Below are 10,012 nucleotides of genomic sequence, written 5' to 3'. Positions count from 1 at the left end.
CGGCTCCCCCGCCCCGTCCCGCCCCTCCCCGCCCCCCGCCCGCCGCTCTGTCAGCGCCGCCCCCCTCCTCCTCCTCCGTCCGGGCCTGTGGGGGGCAGCCACCCAAGGAGGGGGCCCTCCCCGCCCACGCAGAGCCCCGCTCCGGGAGGGGAGGGGGCGCCGGAACTCGGCTCTCTCCTGAGCGCCCTGCCTAGCCGCGCCGTGCCCGGGAAAGAAGGAGTTAAACGGTTAATCCGATCAGGAAGAAGACACCCGACTGGTTGCCGGTGTGTCAGTCAGTCTGTCCATCATGGCGGGGGCGGAGCCCTGTGCTGGCGTGTCCTCGCCGCTACCCCTGGCCGGGGGGGAGCGCGTGGGGAGTGGTCCTGGTGCCACCGCCGCGGTCCCTGCGGCCGGCAGCGGCGATGTTCCGGGATTCTCCTGTTGGTGGGTTGGAAGACGGTAACGGTGTGTGCCCACTGCGAGATGTGCGTGCACGTGGCCCCTTCCGAGGGTTGTCTGTGTTTTTGGTGTCGGCTGGAAGTGTGTGTGCGCACGTGGTTGGCCGCTGCGGTCTGCCTGTTTCTCTGGATTCCTCTGTGTGTGTATATCTGTGTGTCTGTGGATGCAGGATGCGTGCGCACGTGTGATGCTTGTTTGGAGGGTGTGTGCCTCACTGGGGTCCGTTCTGGTGGCCTGGGGCTGTGCATGTGTACCCACGCGATTGGGTGTGTATTGTGGTCGGTCTGTGCTTGCGGAGTTGTGCGGGCAATTCAGCCTTCCTGGTTTGACTGTGGTGTGAGGGGGTGTGTGTGTGTGTGTGTGTGTGTGTGTGTGTGTGTGTGTGTGGTCAGTCTGAAGGCAGCTTTGGGATGTCTCTGGGGTGTGTCCCTGTGGCTCCCTTGTGGCTCCAGGAGGAAGCCGCGGCTGCCCGCCCACCACTCTGTGTATCGCCGCCTCTTGAAAAGCGCTTCTGCAGGAGGTAAACTGAGGCAGGTCCCCGGCAGCCGCGGGATGCATCCCCGTGCCCTTTTCAGGCGAGTAAACAGCCGCGCCTCCTCTCCGCGGCCCCCGCCGGCAGAGCCCCCCTTCCGGCACCTAAATCGGGAGTCGCCGTGACTCACGCTCCCGCCTCCCCCAGCGCCGCGCCGAGCGAGCAAGCAGAGAGCTAGCGGGATCCGAGCGCCACCCTCCCCCCATCTCTGCCGCCCTGGCCGCGACGGAGCCCTGGTGGTGGCCAGGCTTTGGGAGCGCATTCGCCCGGGTTCTCCCACTTCCTGTGACCCACAAGCTCTTGGATGCTAAACGGCTCTGGTGCGCGTCCCCGGAACCAGGTCCCCACCCCCGCGCGCCCCCCTCGTGGACTCCCTCGGGCAGGCCGTGCCGTCTGCCACCGCCCTCCCCACCCCCACCCCCCTCGCACTGTTCTTAAAGAAAAAAAAAAAAAAAAGCCCATCTCCAACCCCCACAGCCGTTTTTCTCCCCTCCCGAGGGGGCTCCAGACGTGGGCGAACGCAGAGCAAAAACCCGCCCTGCATTAGCAGCCGCGGGGTATCCCAGAAGCCAGAATTGTGTCTCCCACTTCTCTCAGGGACCCTCCCCCCGCAGTATACACTCAGAGCGGCTTCTAGGGGATTGGCAAAGGCTGTGAGTCCTCCCCAGATCATTTGAGGGTCCTGGGCTGGGCCAAATTCTTGGGGGGGGGGTGTTCAGGGCTCTGGGTGGGTAGCAAGGGATGGGAGTTGGGGGGAGGGCTTATGCCCCAGTCGGGAGGTTGGGAGGGCGGTTTGCAGAAGAGCGGCAAAAGGCAGTGGGCCAAGGCTGGTGTTTGGAGCTCTGGTCTGAGTCTGGGATGGACCAGGCTGGACCTGAACCTGGTAGAGGGTAGGATTATTTGGGGGGGGGGGGGAGGAGGATATTTTAGATCGAGGGAGGGGGGACTAACAGTCACTTTCTTCCCCCAACTGGAAATGAAGCATTTTTACAATGACCCAAGCGGAGACCCTGGAGACCTCCAATTGAGTAGATAAGGGGACAGGGAGATTGAGGCTGGAGAGACCGGAGGCCTGAGGAGGGCAGTAGGGGCTGGGGCCTGGCCACTTCGGAATATCCTCAAGCCGAGACCTGGGCTGAAGTGCCCTCTTAGGACCCCAGATGAAAAACAGCAAAAAACTATGTGAAGCTGGGGTTCACATATACCTCTCACATCTAGCCAGGAGAAAGAAAACCCAGCCCAGCCCTCCTCCACAGTCTCGTCATCCGCTTTGAGGCCTGGAAGAAAGTGCATCCTCCCAGGAGGGGAAATAGGGGTACACAGCTGACTGATGGGAGACCCACCCCCTAGCCTCTCCCAGCTCTCTCATTGCGGGGGCATCTTTGGGGACTGGAGGGCTGAAACCCTTTCCACAATCCTGCCTCTAAGCTGACTCAGCCACTGCAAAATGGAAGGGATTCCTAAAGGCTGCAAGGGGAGCTTTGGGGAACGGGTGTCACAGCCTGACCTACTGGGCTCCAGGAGAAGTGTCAGCTGGTTTTGTGAAAAGCCAGGGGCCTGAAGGATGGAAAGGGCTGGTTGCGGGACCTAGCCCAGCTCGCCCTACATCTCTTCCCCTCCTCCCAGACTGGTCCCCTCTGCCTACCTGTCGGCTTTGGTGATGGAAATCCTTGGAGGGACCAGCAATGGCAGCGTGGTGGGCCTTGGCGGCAGAGGGACCCCAACTGAGTCCAAGGGCTCAGTCTCGGCCCAGCCCAGGCTGGGACCCATGGAAAGGCGACGGCAAGGCCGTCGAAGGTCGGCCCCCAGCATGTTGGTACCGGTGGGCTCGGGAGTCTCCCACAGCCTCTGAGGAAGGACAAGGACAGAATAAAGGCACAGCCAGGCTGCTCTGAGCCCCTCCCTCCAGGGACACCCTTCTTTAGACACCTGAGAGAGTGGGTTATTGGGATATAGGCTCCCTGTATCCTCTCACGTCTTAGTCACTCGCAGATCCTTCCCTTATATCTAAGGGGTGCCCCTTCTCAGCCATAATTATTGTAGGGCTCCCTTTTGATGTTCCGGCCCTGGGGCTCCGGGTCCTTATACCTGTACCACTCTGTGCCTCACTGTGAAAACCCTCTAGCACATCCCTACCCTCCACGTCTACGAAGCCCTCTCCTGGCCTCACTGTGGCCCATCCCCCTTCACATGATAGACCTTTAAGACCTGACCCCTAGTCCCCCTCCTCCACCCTACAATCCTCTCCCCACTTGAGAAGCCCCTGGGCTGAGAGCCTCTTAATCCAGGCCGCAGGAGTCTGGCGCCTTAACCCGCTCGGCCATCCTGACACCGCAGGCCGCAGGAAAATAATGGAATCAAAGATGTAAACTGAGGCACAAGGCAAAGACTCAGACTTCCGAGATGTGAAAAAAAACAGTGAACAACCATGGTCACAAGAGGGCGCCCGTCCCTCTCGGCGGCCTAAGCCCCGCCCCCCGCCCGGACCCCGCCCCTCGCACCTCGTCCCGGGTCCCGGCCACAGACAGGACACTGCGGCTCCTCTTCATCCCGCCAACCTAGCGCGCCGTTGGAGCTGCGGGGGTCATGTCGGCCCCGGCCGGCGCCTCCTGAGGGACAAGCCAAAGACATCCACCATTAGTGCCCTGGCGCTCCCCCTGCCGACCGAGCCTGAATCCTACCCTCCTTGCTAGTTTTAGCTCCCGAGGCGTGACGTCACCGGGTAGCTGACGCACTGCCCGTCGGTGACGTCGCCCCCCCGTTGCCAGAGCGACAGCTGACGCACGGCTGGGGTCTGGACGGCGTCAATGCCCAGGTTGGCCACTGGGGGGCCGGGAGCCTCGGGACCGGGTCGCCCCAGCCCCCACCGGTCCTCCCGCGGGGGCTTCCCCCGGCCCGGGGATCCCGCGGAGAAGACCGGGAGCTCCCAGAAGCGGCCGCGTGTGGCGCGTGGTCCGAGCCGGGGGCCGGAGGAAGCGTCTCCTCCGAGCTGTTGGGATTTTATGCCTAAACCCGAAATAGCTCCGATGTGCGGGGGCCGGGCACAGCGAGACGGCGGCTTGGGCACAGATGGGGGACGCGCAGGCAGAGGCGCTCGGAGACAGACAGGGACGCGTGGAAATAGAAACAGACAGACAGAGACACAGACGCAGCTCCCGATGATGAGTGCGCTCTGCTGCCGATGATCCTTGTCTTAGAGCCTGGAGGAGGGGGAGACCGGTTCACTTCACCCTCGCCCCCCTCCCACCTGTCCTGCGAATTACTGCTGTGTGGCTACTGAATTCTCACAGGTCGGTGTCTGGCGCTCAGTAAGTGCTTAGTACTACCAACATCTGAGCCTGCGAGAGCCTGTTAGAACGTCAGATCACATCCCTCCTCTGGTCAGAGCCCTCCATGGCTTTCACCTCACTCAGAGGAAAAGTCCTCAAGAGGAAGCCCACACAGTCCGGCAGGATGTGCCCAGTCACCTCCCTGTCCTCACCTCTTACCATTCCCTCTCAGCTTCTGCTCTATCCACACTGGTTTCTTGGCTGTTTCTGGACACACCAGGCATGCTCCAGTCTCAGGGCCTTTGCACCGGCTGCTCCTTCTGCCTGGAAGTCTCTTCCCTTAAATATCCACTGGCCCCTCACATTCTTCAGGTCTTTCTTCATAGCTCACCTTTCCAGGTGTTTCTCCTGGAGCTTCTCTCCATCCCACCCCTGTTTAAAGTTGCTCCTCAGGACTCCCAATCTCCCTTATCCTGCTCTATTTTTGCACAGGACTTCTCACCTCATAACACACTATGTAATTTATCCGCTATACTCATTGCCTTTTCCCACACTAGAATACCAGCTGCAGGAGGGCAAGAATATTTTATCTGTTTTATTCATTACCATATCCCCAGTGCCTAGAATCGAGTCTGGAACATAGTAAGTTCCTAGTAACTATTTGTCCAATGTCTGGTTATTATTTTGAGGACATAACAGCAGAATTATAAAGTTCTTAACTGGGTCCACTATGGACCAGCGACTCTACCCCCTACTTTGGCTGTTATTTCTTTTTCTTGCCTTATTGCACTAACTAGCACTTCAGCTCAGTGTCAACTAGTAGAAATGAATGTACATATGTCAACCTAGGTGAGCCTATGACAGTTGTTGAACAAATGGACGAATGTATAAAGATAGCTTCAAGGTCACCTCCACTGCTCGGCCAAACTGAGCCGATCCGTGTTCTGGGCTCCCACCGCTGCTTATTCTGCCCGCCCCCATGAAAGCATTCATTGTTTTGAGTTGTGATTATCTATATGAATGGTGCCCATTCATCATGGTCCCCATTCATCATGGTCCCCCACACATAGTCTCAATGAATGTTGGGTGAATATAATGGACACATGGAGAGAGGAGCACTCTGTGTATGTGGTCAGATACATACACTCAGGCAGAGAAAGGGCCATTTTGTAAGGGCCAGGGTCAGGCTCCAAAATCACACCGACAGACCTGCATTCAAATCCCAGCCCTGCCACTTATTAGCTGTACACCCTTGGGCAAGTCACTCAGCCTCTCTGAACCTCGGTTACCTTATCTGTAAAATGGGAATGGGAATAATATCCATCCCTGTCAGAGGGAGGAGGAAGCAAACGTAAGGTTCTGCACACAGTGCATGGTTCATAGTGGGTGCTCACAAAATTAGCCATTATCCTAGTAATAATAGCAATTATCGTCATTGTTGTTGACTCACAGAAACCTCCCTTCCTCCCCCTAGACCCTCCAGCTGACTCACTGTTCCTCCAACCCTTCAAGCATATTCAGACCTCAGGGCCTTTGTACTTGTCATTCTCTTGACCCAGAAAACCAGACTCAGATATCCTATATTCCTCCCCCCTCCTGATCTCCTTGATTCGGCTTTTCTTTTGCCTCTCTTAGACTTACAACATTCTAACAAGATAAAGACTCTACCTACTATTTTTATCAGCTATCGCCTGTCCTTTAGTTAGGAGGTGAGGTCAAGACCTTGGTCTGTTTTGTCCCCAGCTGGATCTCTAGTCCTACGACGATGCCGGCATACAGTAGGCGCTCAGCACATATCTGTTGAATGAACGAATAAATCCACTTGAGTCCCTTAGCTCCTCAGGCCTCTGCTCAAAGGCACCTCGCTCCAGAGGGGTTTCCTGACCCAGATGCCTCTCTCCATTCCATCGCCCTCACTCAGCTCTACTTTCCTTCTCAGTTCTCATCATCCCTGACAAATCATATATTCACATTTCTGCTTTCTGCAGCCTGAGTTCCAGGAGGCGAGGGATTTTTTCAGTCTTGTGTTCTCTATGGAGCCAAGTTCGCTGACATGTGACCTGCGCGGTCGCTCACAGCCCCACGCTTACTTAGAAGGATTAATGTGCTGCCCTTGTCTTGAAATGCTTCGCTCCTTTGCCCAGGAGCCCTGCATTTTACTCTTGCCCTGCGCTCTTCAAATTCTGTAGCCAGATCCCTAATGCCTGAAACAGCCCATGGGTTTGCAGGATAAGGGAAGAAATAGAGGAGCAGATGGCCAGCAAAAGCCCTGTGGTCCAGGGGAGAGGGACAGTGCCGCTGCCTGGACACCTATGCACTTTTGCAGAAAGCAGCCGTGGCAGAAACCCCTGCATGGAAGGCGGGGCATCATGAACTGGCCTGAGTGCCCGGCGGTAGAGGGGTGCCTCTAAGCCTGCTTTCCCCTCCCCTGGGCAGCAGGCGGCTGGGAGGGGGGTCCAGATGGCGGAGCAGCCTGCTCTGGGCAGCTGGTAACCAGGCTCAGGCTGAGCGAGGCTGGTTCCCTCCTCCAGCTTGTTGGCGCCATCAGCCAGGGGCCCAGCTCTGGAGTCCCTGGCCTGGCCTCACAATAAAGCGCTGCCTTCGGCCAAGCCCACCCCCCTCAGAAGAGGGATGGATGGCCAACCAGAGGGATGTGCCTTTATCCACACCTCGGCCCTCAGCATTCAGGCCAGAGAAGGAACAAATCACTAGCTAGCTCTATGCCTGGGGCTAAAGCAGGGCTGGGAAGGACTGTCAGGGACCCCAGGCATGTATGTGTGTGCACACATGTGTGTGCATGAGATCATATACACCTGTCCATGTGCAACTGAGCAAATGGCACTTTCCATGAGTCTGTGGTGCTGCGCAGCTGAAACCAGACCATACCTGCCGGAGGCTATGTCCACGACAGGATGAAACCACGTCAGCCTAAGTGGGCATGAGATTGGACGTACCTCTGTGTGATTACGGTATAAGTGTGTATGTGCGGAGAGTGGAGACTACGTGCACGTAGGCACATATGCGGCGGGAACCAGCATTTCACAGTAGTTTGAAATTTGGGTCTGAGTTCAAATGTTTGCTCAGTCACTCCCTAGCTCTGTGGCCTCGGGCACATTCTCTAGCTGTGTTGGCTCTGGCCTGTATACGGTGTTTGTTAGTACGATTATGTCTGTCTGGATTTAAGTGTGTGTGTCCGAAGAGTAATTCAACCCCTCCAGGACGTCTTCCTGGATACCCAACCTGCATCGAACCCTTCCATTTTTCTCTCGTCAGTCTCATCATCCTAATTTGTTGTGATAGATTTATTTGTGTTGTTTCTTTTTCTTTCTTCTCTATGAAATGTTACCTTGTGGGGGCAAAGAGTTTTGTTCTGTTCACTGCTGGGTCTCCAGCACCCAGCACAGAGTAGGCGCTGAATGAATATTTGTTGACTAGATACTCTTCACAGCAGGGCTGTGGGGGTGTGGTCTGGAGAGACAGGTGGGAGCTGGCTGGGTGTCATGGGTTCCTGGAGGGTCCTGGAGGGTCCTGCAGGGTCCTGCGCTCAAAGCTGCTGTCTGTTTTCTTCCTTTCCCATCCCTTCAGCCATGCTCCCTCACCTCCCTGTAGTGCCTCTGACAACATCCTCCCCGTTTTCTGGGTCTTGGGCACTCACTCTCCTCATCTGTAAAATAGAAGGTTGGATCGGGGGCGCCTGGGGGGCTCAGTCAGTTGAGCATTCGGCTTCTGCTCAGGTCATTATCTCATAGTTCATGTGTTTGAGTCCTGCATCGGGCTCTGTGCTGACAGCTCAGAGCCTGGAGCCTCCTTCGGATTCTGTGTCTCCCCCTCTCTCTGCCCCTCACCTGCTCATGATCTGTCTCTGTCTCTCAAAAATAAATAAATGTTAAAAAAAAAAAAGGCTGGATGGGTTCATGATAAGCCTCCTTCCTGATCTAAAGTACTATGAAAACAGCTTTGGGGCGCCTGGGTGGCTCTGTTGGTTGGGCCTCCGACTTCGGCTCAGGTCAGATCTCACGCTCGTGGGTTCGAGCCCCGCGTCAGGCTCTCTGCTGACAGCCAGCTCAGAGCCTGGAGCCTGCTTCCAGTTCTGTGCCTCCTTCTCTCTCTGCCCCTTCCCCTCTCATGCTCTGTCTCTCTCTGTATCAAAAATAAATAAAACATTAAAAAAATTAAAAAAAAAGAAAACAGCTTTAATTTAATACCCTCTTTAATTCATTCAACATTTATTGAGTACCTGTTGTGTGCCAGAAGCTGTCTCAGTCCTGGCCCTGCCCTCATGGAGCTCCAGCCAATAAGGAAGGCAGATACCCACCAGAAATCTCATTGCCCCTCCACCCAGATATTTCACTGAACCTCAAGCACCTTTAGCCCAGGCACTCTCTGCCCTATAGGATCTGATGTGTCTGGATTTACCGGTGGGCATTTCTCTCTCCACACACTGATCTTGCTGCCTCACCCGCCTAAAATATAAGCACAGCAAGCATCAGGTTTGCTTGTTCTTGTTGGTTGCAGTAGCCACACCTGGCTACAGCGCTGCGGAGCATAGTAGGCACTTGGGAAATTCCCTGTGAAATGAGCTAAGAAATCAATGACGGAGCAAAGGCAGGCTCCCATGCATGGCCTTCCGGAACCCTTGGTGTCGTTACCCACTTTGCAGATGAGAAAAGCGAGGCTCAGGGAGGCAGAGCCGATGCTGGGGGTCCCACGGTTGCTAAGTGGTGTGTGGCTGGGGGAGGCAGCAGAGAAAGCTTAGGTAGCTCAGAGGACCATCACCAGGCTCCCACCCCCACCTCACAGGTACGAGAGACACAGCAGAGGATGCGCAGATGGGGGGTGGGGGTGGGGGTGGGGTGGAAACCCGGGGACAGTGCAGATTAACTCGGAGGGCTCCGTGACAGTACCCAGCTAGGATGCTTTGCTGGCAGATTAGGAAAGTCTTGGCGCTGATGGGGAAGCTTCCGGCGCCCTGTCCCCAATTCTGGGAGCTGGGGCTCCCGGGACCCCATTTCGCTGGCGCTGGTCGGCTCCAGTCTCCAGAGCCAGGGAGAGACCTCCACGGCTACCCGGGAATCTCTGGTATATGGGGTCCTCCCCACACACCCACAGCCCGGAGACCAGCCTGAAGCCCTCAAAGGGCATACGGGTGGGCCCCGGTTTTCTTGGGGAGCGGGGAAAGTCCATAGCGTCCTGGTCCCCTCCCTCCGGGGTGCCGGGTCCCCCTTTCCCCACCGCAGCTCGCAGTCCAAAGCTTACCTTGCAGTGGGGCAGGGGAGGGGATGCCTGGCCCTCTCCGGCCTGAGGCGGCGGGAGGGGACAGGGGTGACCAGACCCTTTGTTTGCTGTTGTGTGTGTATGTGTGTTTGCGCGATTGTGAGACCCGCTGGGGTGTGGGTCCGTGCGCGCGCGTGCCCGGGGCCTTGACGGCTGCGGAGATGCTGGACTGCCGGAGCTGGAGGGGGAGGGGGAGGAGAGGGGGACTCCCCCGCCCCCGCCTACCCGCCCACTCGCGGGTTTGAAAGATGCTCGAGGGGGAGGGGCGGCAGCGGGCGGGCGCTTTTGTCTGGACCGCCCCTCCCCTTCCCGGAGTAGGGGAATCCCCCCCACATCTTGAGCCCTTCAATCCATTTCCTCCAGCCCCTTCTCTCCAAACACCGTTTTGGGGTACTCTGTGAAAAAGCACCCCTCACCCGACGGGCTGAAGCTCCTCCCATCTTCCCCGCCCCCACAGAAAGCTCTTTAATCTGAGATAATCTTGGCCTTAGGCTGC

The 10,012-nt window shown here is 57.1% G+C and overlaps 1 protein-coding gene across 2 annotated transcripts in view; it reads right to left on the bottom strand.

Annotated features, from left to right (window-relative positions):
- The window catches only part of PDE4A (phosphodiesterase 4A), a 44,666-nt gene extending 35,091 nt beyond the window's left edge, over positions 1 to 9,575 (bottom strand). Inside the window, exons 1-3 of one of the 2 annotated variants that reach the window (XM_029919105.1) lie at positions 9,499 to 9,575; positions 3,475 to 3,582; positions 2,619 to 2,821 (exon numbers count right to left, since the gene is read on the bottom strand). In XM_029919105.1, the coding sequence (XP_029774965.1) occupies positions 2,619 to 2,821; positions 3,475 to 3,522 (251 nt within the window). In that variant the 5' untranslated portion in view covers positions 3,523 to 3,582; positions 9,499 to 9,575. Of the gene's footprint in view, positions 1 to 2,618; positions 2,822 to 3,474; positions 3,583 to 5,914; positions 6,025 to 9,498 lie in introns of those variants that run through there. The other variant, XM_029919104.1, reaches the window with a different exon arrangement.
- Positions 9,576 to 10,012: the final 437 nt, after the last annotated feature.

Source organism: Suricata suricatta, chromosome 12 (genome assembly GCF_006229205.1).
Source record: "Suricata suricatta isolate VVHF042 chromosome 12, meerkat_22Aug2017_6uvM2_HiC, whole genome shotgun sequence".
NCBI classification, from domain to species: Eukaryota; Metazoa; Chordata; class Mammalia; order Carnivora; family Herpestidae; genus Suricata; species Suricata suricatta.
Note: the sequence above shows the minus strand (reverse complement) of the source record. Positions and strands in the feature narration are given on the sequence as shown.